The sequence below is a fragment of the Lycorma delicatula genome, chromosome 1 (genome assembly GCF_047948215.1).
Source record: "Lycorma delicatula isolate Av1 chromosome 1, ASM4794821v1, whole genome shotgun sequence".
Lineage (NCBI taxonomy): Eukaryota > Metazoa > Arthropoda > Insecta > Hemiptera > Fulgoridae > Lycorma > Lycorma delicatula.
The window spans coordinates 196,811,319-196,830,308 of NC_134455.1; the positions used below are offsets into that span (position 1 = coordinate 196,811,319).

At 29.9% G+C, this 18,990-nt stretch overlaps 1 protein-coding gene across 1 annotated transcript in view; it reads left to right on the plus strand.

Annotated features, from left to right (window-relative positions):
* LOC142318244 (meprin A subunit beta-like) overlaps nt 1-18,990 on the plus strand; it is an 89,571-nt gene that overhangs the window by 24,778 nt on the left and 45,803 nt on the right. The window contains exons 4-6 of the mRNA XM_075354808.1: nt 8,766-8,898; nt 9,455-9,635; nt 17,043-17,150. Coding sequence (XP_075210923.1) covers nt 8,766-8,898; nt 9,455-9,635; nt 17,043-17,150 — 422 coding nt within the window. The remainder of the gene's footprint in view (nt 1-8,765; nt 8,899-9,454; nt 9,636-17,042; nt 17,151-18,990) is intronic.

The window sequence follows — 18,990 nt, forward strand, 5'->3', positions numbered from 1 at the left end:
TCTCCTAATCTTCTCAGTATCTCTTCATTATTCAAACAAATCACCCATATATCTTTTCATGTTACTCCTTTACTAATTTCTCCATTTTTTACCCAATTATATTTTTATAAATTTTCCTTTGTATTCCAAAGAATTATATTTAGTTCTCTAACTTCTTGAAGGATCTTTATCATTACTCAATTCGTACTAAACTCAACCACTATATTAGCTTACTTTCTACACTATTTTGATCACATTTTCACTTTTCATGGTGGTCTTCACTTGAGCTCTATTATCCTTCTTGATAAATCTTCTTAATTTGTCAACTTCATTGGCAGCATCAATTTTTGACATAAATTATAAATTCTTTATAAATTCATTATTTATTTTTAATTCATTATAAGTTTTTCCACTATCATGTATTTTGTATTCTCCAAATTCTAACTCTCATAACATTTTCCATTTCATTTCTCTTAGTTCAGATGTCAATATTAACTCTCTTCTTCATTTCATATTTTCTAACATTCATATCCTTTATCATTTTTGTTTAATATGGCTATTCTCTCATATCAACAGGTTTCCCTTTTTTTTAATCATTTCTTGTATTGTCTCTCCTGTACTAGAGTCCAACTGATGCAACTGTGAACTGTTTACTGCAGATAATTTTTTTGCAGTAACAGCTATGTTCTCAAATAACTGTCTAACAGAACAAAAGATGCTTAATTCAGTAATTTCTTGCCTTAAGGTCAAAAAAGAGACCTAACATGTACCCATTCCTTCACCTTCATAGAAATCTGACAGCACTTGGTAGAAGGGCCTTCTCCTTTTCCTGTGAGTTACTCAGTTGCTAAATTTGTTAATCACTGGTTACACATATGGCTCATCTTTCTGTTATGAAAAGTGGGATGTTAGGATAGTTCACTCATCTTAAACTAGGTCTATTATGGTACTACCTAGAATTCCGCACTTTTGGGAAGGTCATTTAATTATCACAACTTATATTGTTAGCATTGTTTTTTAAACTTTCTGTTTATATTTAAAAAGTTATTAAGACTGTCAGTATTGTACCATGATCAGTGTTGAAGTTAGTACTTAATTATTATAATTTGTACTAAATTAATAATAATAATAATAATTATTATTATTATGTTCAAGCATTGCTATTCTTAGTAAGTCATTGTGTTCAAAAACTGTCCATTCTTTCATTAATTTGTGTTTAACAGTACACTTGTAAATGTAATATTTCAGTTTTTTTTTATTATTAACATTGTTGTTACTGCATATTTGTTTGATGCAATAACCAAATGCTTGTAGGCAATCTTACACAAGACATAAGTTACTACTGAAAATGGCTTAGCCATTCTTAAGAATAACATTACTCTCTTCACTGAGGGTATCTTACTGTTCCAAATCAGCATAATCAGCATACTAAGTTCACAAAATTGCAGTGATACTCAGCCCTACAAGTGATATCTTCACTCTGTTCACTAAAGGGAACTGTCTGTGAAGTTTATATAACTATTATTAAATAAGTATCTGTAAATAAAGAAAGAAAGGAATAGATAGCATAAAGTGATGAATTTATAAGCCTATTTCTGTCAAGAAAAAGTGCATTATACGTAGAAGAAAAAAAAGACTGCCCATTACTTTGGTTACATGTTTCCGCATTATTACAGAAAAAGTTTTTACAAAGATTCAGTCATTACTTTTTATCAATCTGTTTACAATTTATGTTTTTTAAATAGGAATTTATAAATCCAGAATGGGCTATATAAATGAAATTTGATACAACTTTTTAACTAATATTCTCTACAAAGTAAATGAATATAGAAATTCTTTGTTTATAAATTTCAATGTGGCAGCCATTTTAATCATTCGTTCCACAATAGCTCAAGAATTGTTAGTAATAGGAAGTAGTTTCTATTATATAGGAAGTAGAATCTATTGGCTACATTCTTAAGCATTTAACTGTGAACAAAATTACAACATGTTTCTTTAAATTTTGCTTCAAAAATCTGAATTATAATAGAAAATGTTTTATTGTGACTTTAATGTGTGTAACAATAACAACATAACACATTGTTGTTATGCATTTTAATGTAAAAAAAATCTGTATAAATCTGTGAAATGGCTGATGAATTTGATGTATGGAAATGCAAATGGATCTCAAGAGGCCTGCCTTTATCACAAAGCCTATCCAAATTATAGACAGTCTTCAAGTAAATTTTTTTCCAAAACACCCAGTAATAATATAAAACTGCTACATTTTAATCAATGACAAATAATTATAGGAGATTAAGGCTTGTCTCCACAAGCCTTAATCTTATGGACTTACGGACCTCCTGGAAATCATCCATGACTGTAGATTCCCTAACTAACTAACCCTAAGACTAAACGAGATTCTCGCTGTCTTCCTCCTATTGCACTAAGTTAGGCAAGATAACTGCCCGCAGCGAGATGGGCAGCAGGATACCTTAATATTCTCCTACCATACTATGCACCTCTTCACCGTTGCTGGATCGATTAAGTGCAATACGTCCAACGTATGGCAAGAAACCACGGATTACTGCCCTCATTCTTAAAAGAACGCGAGTAGGACTAAAGGGCGCTACCCTTTACTTGTTACAGGGGCTTACGACCAGCAGTCGTTTCTACCTTATCACCACACTGAGGCGGGTGGCCAAATAAATTTTTGCCTTGCACTGCGGGCACAAGTAGTAACTGACGCTAAAGCACTCTAAATCAAATTCGCAAAGAACTGTCAAAGGTACACACTCAACAAACAGCTCAAAACACAATGGAAAAAGAGACTCAGACACAACATAACTTTATCCGCATCAAAGGGCCAAAGTTTTATTGCTGACAAGCAAGGAATCGTTTAAGGTGTAGAAACATGCGGTAGTTACTCATGCGGTCAAGTCAGGATTATAAGAGGATGCTTCAATTTCTTCCAGCCAAATCATTCAATCGGACTTTGAGTTTCATTGGTAACATGCGAACAAGCATTGTTTGAAGTAACAAAATCCCCTGAATGAGAATGCTCCTCCTGTTGTTTTGGATTGCAAAGTGTAGTTTTTTGAGAGTAATATAATAAATAACCCCAAATCAGCTGATTTGGAAGTCAAGAGTTCCAGCGTTCAAGTCCTAGTAAAGGCTTTTATACGGATTTGAATAGTAGATTGTGGATAGTGGTGTTCTTTGGAGGTTGGGTTTCAATTAACCACACATCTCAGAAATGGTCGAACTGAGACTGTACAAGACTACACTTCATATACACTCATACATACTATCCTCATTCATTCTCTGAAGTAATACCTGAACGGTAATTCCCAGAAGCTAAACAGGAAAAAGAAGAAAAAAAGATGAGCAGTTAAACCAAGATTATGTATTTTACAGTGGCATTTTTCATGTAGTGATATTTAAGACATGACTGAATAATTTCTGTAATAAATAGCTGTGCAGCTCTCTACAGAAAAGAAGAAAACCTTAGTTTTCTTTTGGTTTCATTAAATAAAATCAGGCAACCCACTCTTGACAAAGAGCTTTATTAGAAAATTTCATCTTTTCCCATTTTTCAGAGGTAATTAAATGACTTATATTTCTTAACAAGCCTTATTCATAAAATCAAAATTTTGTCTGTATATTACCATTGTACTTATTTTTTAAATATTTTATTTTTATGTTTTATACAAAAATGTAATATTGTTATCTTAATTTTTATTTATTCTGAGCATCAAGCAGGATTATTAGGAACAGAATTGTCAACATTGAATAAATCATAGCTATCTATTAGTGCAAAATTTCTCATTTCTTGTCAATAAATAGCTTTTTGGCAATTACTCATTCAGGATGCACGTTATTAAAGAAAAATTTACAAGAAAATAATAATTGAACACCATATATTAGTAATAATTATCTATAAATTCTCATTCTCTTAGTATAAACTATTTGAACAACACTATTAATACATGACTATTTGAACAAGTAAAGTTTGAACATGATGGTTGGAATAGGAACAGTAAATTTAATTTAAATTATTCAAATTTAGATTTATAAATATATTTAAATTATGATACCAATAAACAACAAAAGTTCTATTATCTGTCACAGATTGAAAAATCAGTAAAATAATTCATTTCATATTGTGACAGATAGTAAACATAATTTTGTATATTTAAAATTTTTAATTAAACAATCATGTATTCTGATGAAGAATAGATCTCTATGAAAATGCTCAACACAAAGAAAAAAATAAAAAAATAATAATAAGCCATAAATAAATGAAATTTATAAATAATTATATACTGCTGCTACGATTTGTTAGAATATTTATTAGCATTAGTAATAAATATTTAATTGAAGTTACGTTTAGGAAAATTTCTTAAGGGACAATAATTAAAGAGAATATGATTGATTATAAATAGATTTTACAGAAACAATATTTTTTTTAATATTAAATGGAGGATCTGTTGCCATTCTCAAAGTAATAAGAATTACTTCAAGCATTGCAATTAAATAGATACAAAAATAAAATTTTCTTTCATTCTTTGCTCTACCAATCATTTGTTGATGTTGATATTTGTAGCCTGATTCATAATACCCAACACTTTTATTCTTTGTAATCTTATGCTTTTCTCTTCAGTTTATCCTTTCAGTCTTACCTTCTTCCTCCTAAGAATGACCTAGCTAATTCCTCTGATTTTTTGAATCATGTGAAATAGACGTTTATGTTTTCTAACTTTACTTCTTTTAAAGCTCTCATCAAATTTTAAAAAAGAAATAGAATAAATAGGCCAAAAAAATTAAGTATTATGTAAAAATTTCACAGAAATAATATTAGAATAAACAAGGTTATATACAACAATACAGATAACATTTTAACAGAAGACTGAAAAAAATGAAAATGGAAAAAATAAGAATAGCAACAACTAAGGAAGCATTAAACATAAAGAAATAATTAAGTTGGAGTTTGAAGTTGAAGAAACGTCTTGTGAAGGGTTATATTTAAAGTATACTACACAGATGTATATAGATATATACTATATACAGTGATGAACAAATTAATCCGAACACAGTATTTTTAACAGAAAATTTTATTTAAAAGAAAATATGTTTAATAGTCAAACTTACTCAAATTTAATAGTTTATTAAATTTTGTTGTCCTTTGTTTTTGATTATCTCATTAATTCTCTTTGACATAGATTCCACTAAGGTAGAACAATGATTTTTAATTTCCTCTCAAAACCAAACCTGTTTCACTGAATTAAGGTCAGTTTTTGTGCTACAATTCATTTTCTCAAGTCTTGACCCATCAATTTTCAATAGGATTCCGACTGGGGAAGTTTCTGTCCACAACAGCACTCAATTTTTTTGGTTTTTGAAGAACTCTTTTGCTTTCTTTTATGTGTGACATGGTGCAAGATCCTGTTGGAAAATGGGTTCTGGTTTCTTCTGCATAAGTGGGACAATTTTTCTTTGGCATTTGTTAATGTATTGGTCCAATTTCATCATCCCATCCACAGGCATAAGTGCTCCTTGCCCTTCATGGGTAAAACATCTTTTTGGCTGGTTGTTTGGGAGCTTGTTGCAGGTGTACTGGCATAGTAATCTTCTCATCTACTGATTTACAAATGTAGGCCACTGTCTCCCCTTGGACAAAGAAATGAGTCTTGTCTGAAATAATAACTTTTTTCCACATATCAATAGTCCATCTTTTATGTTCCTTTGCCCATTGAAATCTTTTTGTCTTCATAACCTGTGGTCAGTAACTGCTTCTTTTTAGGTTTCCGAGCAATCCTTCCTATTGCCAACAATCTTCTACAAACTGTCATATCAGAAACATTAGTCCTCTCTGGCTCTCAAATCCCTATTAAGGTCAACAGCTGATAATCGTGGATTAATTTTGATTTTTCTTATTGGTAACTGATCCTGTGTAGGTGTGGTTTTCTTTTTCCATTCACATTTTCCTTTTCTCTTTAGAAAGATGGAACCTGTTTCCCTAAACCTTTTCATGATTTCATTTACAGTACCTAACCTCACACTACACTCACTGGAAATCTGTCTTTGAGTCATTTGTGTGTGTTGGGAGAGAGAGCAACAATTTTTTACCGCTTTCGTGGGTTATATCAATTGTATTAACTAGAAACAAATAACAAACTTATAACAGAAACCCACAAGGTCACCAAGAACTAATTGACAATGAATTATAAAAGCACAAAAACCACTAATTTTGATTGTATATGAACTAACAACATAACATGAAACACCAAACATCAAGCAGTCTACCACAGAATAAAAATTCCCTACAACAAAACAAAAATTCCCTTTGTTTGGATTAATTAGTTCGCTACTATAGATATGAGACAAGGATAATAAGAAAAAGAGAAAAAGAAAGACTGGAGGTATGATGGAAGTTAGAGAAAATTAAATGGATAGACAATGTGGAAAATGAACTAATGAGCAGAGTTAATGGGAATAAAAACTTAATTAGAACAATTCAGAATAGGAAAGCTAACTACGAGTGTTTTGGACATATTCTTAGAAGAGAAGGTAATATAAAAACAAAAGAATCATTGGATGGTGTAAAAAAAGAGGCCAGAAAAGAGTAAAGAATATAGATGTTCTAAAATGAAATGGGTGTTATCAATATCTTAAAATTTTATCTGGAAATAGAGGAGAATGAAGACAGACATGTTGCAAGGGATCTACCTCAGGGAGATAACTATATAATAATAATTATAATGAAGATATAAGGTTACAAAAACTCAAAGAAAGAGATCAAATATTTTTTAAGATCTGGAAAAAACAAAGCCAAAAAAAGTAAACCAATACACATAAACACAATTTATTAAATTTATACTAATCAAATACATTATCTTCATATTGAAATCCATAAGTATTGGATAAACATATCTTGACAAAAAATATTCTTAATTTACTTTTTTATTGTTCATAAATATTTGATTATTTCTTTTATACAAATTTATCTTAGAGATCAATCTACAATAGCAAAGTGTTCTGTAATAAAGCCCTCTTATTAGTTATTTTAGACTTGGTACTAATTCTGCATGGTATTCTTTGTTTATGGTAAGCATCATGTCCATGAAATTACAATTTTGTATAATGAACCAATTATTTTCTGTTTAAAGGTTATTCGAGTAAGTTGTATAAGACTATAGATCATTTGTTATTAACCTTAATAGTATTTCCTATACCTAAGGTTAACATAACTTTAATAGTAATTTCTATAGTTCTTAAATCCTATCAAGAAGCGACCTTACAATGCAATTGACATTGCTGTTAAAGAATCCCTTAGTACAGATTTGTAGACAAAACCATAAGAATGAATAGAGACCTGTACTGACCATGCACTGATCTTTAGTTAGTTTATTGCAAACTTCATCCACATGTTGCCAGTTATGTCCTTGTCTGTGGTTGAGCCTAAAAGATTCTGTCAGAACTCTTGTTTATTATCAAGTGTAAATTTACATTTTTTTGTTTTTGTTTTGAAATTTAGGTAAATTTGTTTATTTTTATTTTACTAACCCATTATTAAAATATACACCCCAAATTTTTAATCTGCTTTCTAATTTTCTGCTCCGGACAATCAGATTTATATCATTTTTATCATTTGAAGAAGATCGTATTTTTACAAAGTGAGAATTTAAAATAATGATATGATTGTAATAATAAAATAGTATGACTAACAGATGTAGTAAAATATAATGTGGTATATATTTTTTCCCTGTGTTGAAAAAGGATCTGTACTTAACCTTTTTCTTTATATTTTACTTCAGTATCCTGAACTAATCTCAAAAGATAAGTTTTCTAGAAATTAATTATATATTCTTATAACATTTTAAGGTTCCTTTTTGTTAACAGCAGCATGTAACATATTTTAAATGAAAATTATTATATTTTTGAAACCTTTGATGAATCCTGGTATCTCTTAGAACCACCACATTACATTACCAAGTTTATCAAAAATTATATGAAAACATTTTTGCATAGAAATAGTGGTTTGTTCTTTTTTGGAATCTTGTCTGGTGTGAGCTTAACAAGTTATTTGTATAATGAAACTTATGAGATCTCAATGAATTTGTTTTTCACATATTTTACCAAATTTTATATTATTATGTTGACTATACCTGTTTTAAATTTAGGTCCAGAATCTGAAACCATAAAATTGACAACTCTTAATTTCTATCCTTTTTCTTATTTTACATTAGATACATTACTGCATTCTTTAACTATCTTTTATTTTTATTATAAGTTGTAGTAAATAATCATGGCTGAAGTTGGTCTAATGATGAAATGATGTCTCTCAATGAATTCTGTTTTAACTGCATCAACAATAAAAAAAATAATAAAATGCATAATTTTAAAAATAAAAATATAGAACATTTAAATATGAAGAGAAGAAACTAACTTATTCTATGACAGCTGAATATGTTGCTAACATTCACTGATATCCAGCACATCAGATTTATTCAGTATAAATTTGTAAATTATTGTACATAATATTGTTAATTGTAAAATTTATCTTTACAGTACAGCTTGTTGGTCTCAACTGGATAGAGCTGGTGGTGAACAACATTATTAGGTGAAAGATGTTAGTATTTGGTATCGTTCCTCATGAACTGGGAAATTCATTAGAATTGTAGCATAATATTATACAATTTCATAATACTGTACAAAGTTTTAATAGTAATATATTAATTACATTAATTTTATAATTACAAAAATGATCATTAGAATCTTGAACAATGAGTGTGATGACTTTACAGGATGTCCTGAATCTCCACAGTGTGAAATTTTGTACAAAGCAATGAATCACTACCATTCAAAATCTTGCATCAGATTTAAGGAATGGACAGGAGAAGAAAATTATATACGAATATTTTTCAACTTGCAAAATAGGTACAAAAATTATATTTCTAATTTTTATAGTTTGTGAGACAAATTTAAAAATACTGATATATTATGATAAGAAAGCTTGTTTTTTAACTTTTTTTACTTATGAATTATTAAATATTACTTAAAAAAGAGAACTTGTTTGTTCTTTCAAAGCAGCTAATTTTTCATGAATTTATAACTAGCAAATAAAAATTGGATGCACCACTCCTGTAATGATTTTACTAGTTAAAAGTTTTATCTCATTCTAAAACATGTGTAATCTCATATTTTACTTTACTCATGTGAGTACTCACATTGAAATACTCATATGCGAAATAAAATATGAGTTTGAATTAAATTACAGTTAAGTAACTGTATATAACTGTATAAAAACTGAATTTTTATACTTGGTAAAACCTAAACAGTTTTTATTAGTGGTAAATATGCACACATGTTAAACTCATTATCGTTTCTTTATAAGTAAATAAACTGACATATGCATACCTGTTATTTTGCATTGTCACACTGATTTTTTTATATGTTATGTAAGTATATAAGTATGTAACATTTATATTTACAGTGCAGCATGTTGGTCTCAAGTGGGTAGAGCTGGTGGTGAACAACAATTATCGCTAGGTGAAAGATGTTGGTATCTTGGTATTGTTATTCATGAACTGGGGCACTCATTAGGATTTTTGCATGAAATGAATCGACCTGATAGAGATGGATGGATTAATATATATTGGAATAACATTACTGATGTAAGTGAAAAAATAAATGATATAAAAATATTTACTTTTCATCTGAATTTATCTGCTCATACATGTTAGCAGAATTAAAATGATCAATGGTAGAGCAATCCTTTGTCTCTCAAAGGGATATATTTTTCAGGAATTATCATATATAACAAAACTCTAAATAGAAGGGGTTTCTAATTTAATAAAATATTTAAAGTTGTTTTTTATTTATTTTTAACAATATTACTGTTAATACTTTATTAGATTCATAAAAGTGTGATGAAATGATGTTTAAACTTTTATGAAATAAAATCATTTTCAAATAACTGGGGAAGTGTGATTCTGCAAGATCTTTCAAAAAATTTAATCTAGTCACTATTCAGGGGTATTGCAGATGACGCAGTTGGTAATGATCCTTATCTTAAAGTGGTTGGGAAAACTGTTCAATATATGGTCAAACGGTACATTTGATCTGTGTTGTGTTAGTTCATTAATTTGTTTTCAAATTAAGTACATTTATAAATTTTGCATTTGCTTACATAGGCAGTCCAAGACTTATATGTTATGTGTAAAATTTACATGTTGTGGTTGACATTTTATTTACTTATTCTACTCTAGTAATAATAAATTTCTTTGCAATTATATTTAACCCTTCTAGTTTTTTCTGAGATAAGAAATTAATTTTGTAACATCTGAAGGAAAAAAGCCTGATTGAAATTCAAACTTAGAACCAACCAGATGAAAGGCTTAGAAAATACAATCCCATAGTGAGGTTGGTGGAATTTGATGTGTGCTTTTATGCCATCTACATAAAATGTAATGTAATGACATCACATGTAATGATGTGCAGTGTATGTGGATGGCCATATGTATGCTAGTTATTTTATTATGCTAAGTTCTTCAATATAATTGTTATGAGGGTTTGTATTAGGCCATTCATCATGTGAGAAAAGATCCTTGTTTATGACTTAATATGTATTAATGGGCATGTCAATAAGGATAGGTGTTAAGTAGTTTGAAACTGTTCTAGTTTCGATTTTGAATATTGTGATCTTTAGGGAGCTATACATTCCCCATGCAGTGAAATAAATTTATAAGTGTATTTTGTTCAAGGAATATTATATCATATAAAACAAATATTATATCCATTGTGAGAAATAATATAACATTGTTTTGTGTTGAATTGTTATTAAAAAATGATATCATTAATAGAATGAAACCAATAAATAATTTTTTTCTGCAGGTTTTTACAAAAATGTAAATGTTATTTTCAAAATTTATGAGGGTATTTCAGCCAAGAGGCTTAAAATTACAGGCCTGGTTGAATATAATATATTTGTTAGATGTGAAATAGTTTGGATCTGTTATACTTTTGGTTATTTCAGATGTATGTTGTTTTGGAGTGTTTCTTATCACATCCTCATGGTTTCTTCAACATATATGTTAGCTGTTAGTATTAAGATTTATGTGATACATAAACTTTATATCCTTAATTTTGTCATTGAGATGTTTTACATTTAATTTGTATGAGTTTTTTTTAATGTTTTGATAGACCCAATGATTTTTTCTACATTCTTACTTCTTTGTGTAAAACAATTTCTAAAATAACAATTAGCAAAACATGTAGTAGACATTAAAAATCATATCTAATGATAAAAGAATATATAATTCTAATATACATCAACAACCTCTATTATAAAAATTAAGTTCATTGTGTTGTTTTTAAAACCACACTAAAACTATACAATATCATCCAACATATCAACAATGCACAGACTATTAAATACAACCGCAGTTTACAAATTGAGTGTAGCTACTGCATTAAATTCTGATTCAACAAACCAGATGCACATTCTTCCATATGTTCAAAGAACATATAAAAACATCACAAACAAAAATTAACCTTAGCAAATCACCTAAAACAGACAGGACACATATAAAAAACCAATCAATTAATTTTTGAATCAATGAAAAGCCAAGTAAGACTTTTCCGAAGGAAAATTATTATTATTATTACTGTTCTCTCAATTATCAGTTCATTTATAACAAAGTTATTATCTCTAACTTCTACTTCTACTAACTATGTCATGTTTGTATAAAATATTTGACTTTTATTGTTTGATTTAATTCAGTTGCTATTTATAGATTTTGTATGTATGTACAGTATATCTTGAATATATATATTGTATTCTTATAATTAAAAACCAACTTTTTAACAACCCAAGTACAGAATTACAGAGTTCCAGCGTTCAAGTCCTAGTAAAATCAGTTATTTTTACACGGATTTGAATACTAGATCGTGGATACCAGTGTTCTTTGGTGGTTGGGTTTCAATTAACCACACATCTCAGGAATGGTCGAACTGAGACTGTACAAGACTTACACTTCATTTACAGACATACATATCATCCTCATTCATCCTCTGAAGTATTATCTGAACAGTAGCTACCAGAGGTTAAAACAGGAAAAAGAAAAAGTACAGAATTAGAAAGCAAATGAAATGTGAAATGATACTTGCCTTTTTTTTTTTTATTAAAAAGCACTTTGACAGGATCCCGCATCATCAGTTGTACATAAGATATATTTATATAAAATTACATATCAAACATAAAAATTTTTAAATTAAAATGACAATCATATATACAAAAACATATGAAGTCAATTAAATAAAATAACTACATATGTATAAATATGATGTCGTATTGGGTTATTAAATGCGTAATAAAGTATGTTTTTCTTATATTTACTTTTTATTTGAATTCTTAATAAATTATGCATTTCTTTTCCGATTTTTTGCATTATATACATTTTAAATTGAAATATTAGAAGTAAAATACATATGTGGCTCGCAAAAAAATTTTTAATTCTTAATTGGCTCATGCCCAATTAAAAGGTTGGCTACACTGGTATAGCTGGAAATGGGGAAAATTTACAATCATTGTTCAAATTTTTTTGCCTTTCTTCACCTCCTTTCAAAGTCGAATTTTGAAAAATCTTGAAATTGGTTTTTAGATATTTGCATGAAAATTATACAAACACTAAAAATCAAGTTGATGTCTTCATTTGTTACCGAAAAATTAAAAAAAATAGCTGGGTTAAAAATGATTCAAAATTCATTTTAACGCTTTAAACTAGGAATTTCAAAAAATCTAGAACTTTGTTTTTACATATATTCACATGAAGATTACACACACCAAAAATCTGCTTAATATCTTCATTTCTTACAAAGAAATTAAAAAACAAAACAAAAATTGGTACGTACTTACACCATAAAAAGAACACGTATACAAATTTTCACCAGTTTATCTCCGCTAGTTTTTGCTAGGCATTGAAGATAAAGAGAGGACAAGGTGCTTTATATATATTTAAGATATTTAATATTTGTCATTATAATACAGTTAATTTTATATTTTAAAGTTCTCCAAGTTACATGACCATTATTTGGTGGCCGATAAAATCAGTACTCACATAGTATGTTAATCATAATTATAATTTACTTATATGATGTTGTGGTCTTTTCAGTATCTGTTACGATTAAAATGTTACACATTTTTCTAATTTTAAATTAAATTATTATTTTTTTTAAAATCTGCAGGTGGCGCAAATGAGTTTGTTAAGGTATTAATTAATCTCTATTTTGGTCCTACACAGGGACATACGCAAGGGGGGTGTTTCTTGGTTTGAACCCCTCCCCTTTGAAGGGTTAAGTACTTTTTGATATTAGGTTATATAAAATAAACATACTATATATTCTATATATATATTTGTATATCTTTTAAAAATCCATCGTATTCTCTTCTCTAATTTCTCACTGTCAGAGTAACAAAATCTATCGACATAAGTTCCAGTCCACTGCTCTTTCTTCTTAAATAATTTAATTCCCGTTCTCGAAGCTGCGGCGTGTACAGTACATCATTCAACGTACGACAGAGTAGCCGTCATTCGGCATTCTAAGAAGGCGGCAGTGCTCTTACTGTTGCGGTGGGTGTGAAAGCATATATCCCTTCTCATCTACTGAAAGAGGGGAAAGACCATCAAACCGTGCCGCTTATTAAGAAGATATGACTATAATACCGACCTTATAATAAAATAAGGCCGACACCATATAAACTTACTTTTTGTGAAACATATTGTCTGGACAGCTCTGCAATGGCAGCAATGTAAATATGAAATATTGCAGATTGTCAAGCGGTATTCAGTCGTTAGTCTGAGTTCAGATTTTGTCTTGGAACATACTTTTAACGTTTTATGCATTTCACAGTTCATGTTTTTAAATAGAAACTTCACATTATCGTTCCGTATTCTTTAATATGTCTAAACGACTTCAAAGGTCAATTTTACAATTTTTTAGCAAAACGTCGCATGCCGGTAGCGATATTTATATTTATCTTATATTTATATTTATGTTGATGTGCCTGCTGAATCATTTAGAAGTGATAAGTGTATTGTTCTGGTTCCGGACGCTTCAAAATCTTCAAGTTCCAATGAATCACACAATTATGATATTGGTGTTTACATAGGAAAAAATTTGTCTAATGAAAAAAAAATACTGGATGTCTTGAACAAAATCTGGGAACCAAATCTAGTGTTTGTTTTTCCAACAAAAGGAAAGAGAATTCTGTGATTTCAGGTTAAATGGCTTTACCGTTGTTAGTGGCTTGCTTATTCCGAATTTAGGGGAGGGAGTTTTTTTAAATTTTGTGCACTTTTTACTTCAAGAAATGGTGTTGGATCTGGCAAGCAATCCTTAGGTCAACTTTGTCGTGAAAAATTTGACAACTGGAAGAATGCCGTCGAGCGATTTTAAGAACATGATAAGTGTTTTTATCACAAAGAAAGTTTGGAGATAGCCGGTACTTTGACCGAAATTTCATGTGGGAAGAAAAAGTCTATAGATAATAGATATTGCAACAACTCAAAAAAAAACTGGAGAACAGGAAAAACTTATTCCTATTATTGAAAGTATTTTGTTTTGCGGGAAACAATGTATCGCTCTGCGAGGCCACAGGGATTCGAGACGAATAGATGTAGAGGTCGACCAAGAACCAGAAGAAAATGATGGCAATTTCAGGGAACTTTTCGTTTGAAATTCCTGCAGAATTCAACTATTGATCTCGTGGAATCAGTAAACCTTGCTGAAGATATTAACAGTGAAATGAAATGTATACGCAAAAATGTTGATAAATTTTCTATAATTTTCATTTGTGCTTCTAAAATTTTGAATAGGTTGGAGTTCTCCATTCAAATCACCCGTGAGGCAGCGCGAGCAAAAAACCGTATAAACTTGGACTTATCATCAGTGACGCCAGAACTTCGCTTCCGTGTCTCTACCTTTATTCCATTTCTACCTTCATGTCCCAACTAGATTCGCGTTTCTTGAAACACAAGGCTTTCAGTTATTGAAAGGCTTTCAGTGCCTTTAACCTTCAATCCAGACTTTTTGCCCCTGCCGTCTTAAGTTTCTTCTTTCACTTCGCTCACAATTCTACGCCAGAGACTTACGAAGCATTTGCCGGGAAGACCTGAATAATGAATTAAAATTATGGTACATGAAAATTGCAAGTCTTGAAAAGGGAGACAATCGAAAATGGCTATAGATGAGTTAACTATGTGCAATCCCAACATAATGCCAAATATATTCACTTTGTTAGAAATACTAGTTGCACTCCCAGTATTCACATGTACAAATGAACGATGTTTCTCAACATTACGCCGTCCAAAAATATATTTCCGTAATTCTACTGGAAATACACGTTTGAACGGATTAGCACTCTTCGACATAGATAGAAACTACATTCCAACTGCAGAAGATGTGTTAAGTGAACTAATAAAAAGAAACGTCTTTGGACATTGTATTGTGAATGCTGAAATTTCCGAATGTAGTAGCATAATATACTGTAGGCTACGTACATTATAAACACTATATTAATTTAACTACCAGTACTCTTTTTAAAGAATGATTTTTCAAAATATTAATACACTATAGTTGAGTACTGCTTTCAACGTTTGAGACAACTGCAATCAATTCTTTATTCAAATTCTTTCATAGAACATGGGAATCCATGTTCTAGTGCTAGTTTCATTCTTCAACCTCGGTGAGTTCCAAATTGACAGTTGTGTTTAATTAAATTTCTTTCATTATATTTGATTGCTTCTATGAATTTTATATGTTATGTAAAGTGTCTTGCCTATCGTATATAAATAACCGTCGCCTAAAATATATGATTATTGTGTAGCCTAAGTGTAATAATGGTGTGTGGTACTGGCACAACCATTTTTATTATACAAATGTTAAAAGTTAAAAAAAAAAAATTCTGTGAAAAAATACGTTATAAAAGATTTTATTAGGGTATTTACGAATGTGTTATATTCGAAAGTTGTATAGTAAATATATCATAACATGATATAATAATAATTATAATAATAAAATAACACATAAAATTTAAAATACCGATGTCAATTGTAAACAATTTTAATAATGACCCCCGTAACAAAATTCTGCGCACGCCACTGATCCTACATACCGTAAGCTAAATTAATATAATTATTTATCTCGTGTTTTGGCGGTTATATGGCATTTATTTTCAATTATTAAAAAAATTAGTTTTACCGCCATTTTGAGAGTCTTACATTTGATTTACAAAATTGATATTTATATATTTTAGTAAACCTTACATTAGTGCGTTTGAATCAGTTTGGTAGCTTACACTGTTATTGTATAATTATTATTACAAAATTTTAATTTTGGTGCCCATTTTGAGGTGAACCCTATGACGGATTGCGGCCATTCGTGTATTTTTGTAATCCTCTATGCTTAATCCGAAATAAAAATCTGAGAACAAAGGTGTTCACACACGTAAAGTACATATTGAATTCAATAACGAACTATTTGTTCGTTGGAAATTACTCACAGCATGTAAAGTCGTGATACTTGAATATAAAACTTTGACACACCAAAGTCCAAAGATGATAAAAACAGCAAACTTAATGAAATATAGTAATAGATTGCATTCAAAAAGGATCTCCTAGCCACTGTAAAACAAATACCATTAACAAAAGATTGTCATTTGCAAATCCACTGAAGAAGAGACTGGATACGCTTTTGAAAAAAATATTAAGGATATATATTTTTGGGAAATTAGAAATCAAATATGGCATTTAATTGTTTTGAAATATAATGAAACGTATCTGATTTTATTGTTCTATGAATTTTTCATATATCTGAAAATTCATCTCCCATCATCACAAAGAAAAGTTAATTATAATAAAGTAATTATCAGTTTGAAAATGCTTAATTGAATAAGTAACTGCTTGAAACACAAATAATAAAAGTATATAAATGAAACAGATTGATAAATTATATTTATAATGTAATTTTATTTTATATAAAACCTATAAAAATTATGGTAGATATGTTACTGGATTTTTCAGGGTTTTAGGACAGCATTTTTGAAACAAGATCCTGACACTGTTAACACTCTTGGTGAATCATTTGATTACAAATCAATTATGATGTACGATGAATACGCATTTTCCAAGGTTAGTAACATAAAATTATTCATAAGAAATAATTACCAGGTTTTTGTAATTAACAAATAGTTCTGATTTTTGAATTGTGAACAAATGAAAATTATGAGCACAAAAACACAAATCTGTCACAATAAAGTCAAATGGTACAATTTGTCTGCTTAAAGTTTTGAACTACCAGAGGGTATTTTTTATTGTAAAATACCTAACTTATTTAAAAAAAAAAAAGTAACTTCATAAATACAAGGAAATGTGACAATTTTTTACTTCTCTCAGTTACTCTTGCAATCTTCCTTAATACTAGCATGCTTTGTATGGTGCTCAACATTTGCTTTATTCTAATGGTTCCAACTAAAGTTAATGTGTTAGGAAGAATTTATTTTTTGGATTTGATTAAAAAGGAGTTAGATTTGAATTGCATCTGTTTTTGTAATGTCATTACTAGGAGTTTTGTGTGTTTATCTCATAATTTCAAGAGTTTTACTAACCATATTTACATATACTGTATAATAATATTTTGTAGATAAATGTTTTAATCGTCTGAATGTTAATACAAGGTGTACCCAAAAAGTAAATACTATTTTTTTTATTATTAAAAATACACTTAACTTTCAACAGAACAATTCTATTGTTATATGGAAAAACATACCTCAAATTAGTTTTCTACATAATTTCCATTATAATGCATTTTTCATAATCAGGTATTTCATTCCTTCCTCAAATAACAGCATGGCAATAATTAAGTTGTATGAGGTTGTAGAGACAAATAAAACTGTACATGTGAATACTGAATCATAACTTATTTAAGACTAAAAGGGAAGAAGGTAAACAAAAAGTAGAATAGGTACATACTTATGTACTGATAATCATTTTAAATTGTTCAAATATGTAATATTCTAACACAATGCAACCAGTAAACATAACCACTGTTGTACAAAGTTTTTCTCATCGAAATCATTGTTGTATTGCTGACCATCCTGACCCCATAGGGGAAGACACACTCCGCCACCCCCTCCATTCCGAGCCCTTATGGGCTTTACCGGAGGACATCTTCGAAACTTCGGCTATGACGTATTCCAGTCCGCCTTGGCCAGAATGCCACCGATGCGAATGCCATGAGTGATATTCCAATCGTGTAGTAATAATTAATGAACTCAATACAAAACACATCTCACAGTCTTAAGGCAAGACTGAAAATACCTAACAAAGGAACTGAACTATCTACCCGTAGAAGGTAAAAGTGAGTTCAACACACAACATGAAACATAAAAATATTACATGGAACAGTAAAAACACAGCAACATTGAAACAAAACAAAACAAGGACAAGAACAACAACAAAAACATAATTTATAAAACAAAATATCAACAAGAATAGAATAAAAGAGAAATCCAAGCAGAGCTCTAGATCCTCCCCTCAGCAATCCTTTCCTGTGCTAAGTATACTACAAAACTCTCCACTGTTGTCCATTCGGCCTGACTCCTCCAGTTTACATGGAGATCCAATGCCGACCCGATAAGATCAAGCCGACAGATGGCCTCCGTACGCATTAACTCGTATTTCGAGCACTCATAAAGTGAGTGTATTGGATGACACTCAAGGTAGGTGTCATCCAATTGCCCACACTGAGGACACATACCAGAATCTACCAGGCCGAATTTCTGCAGCCTGTCCCTAAAAGCACCATGGCCAGAAAGAAATTGCGTCACATATTTATTAGGGTCCAAGAGGCATCCCGCAAACCAACAACAATGGAGAGAGATCATGCGTTTGACGCCCACCATCTGTCTTATCCCATCTGGCCTGTCACAAGGCATTGCCATGTTGTTCAATTTCTCGAACTTTATCCCAA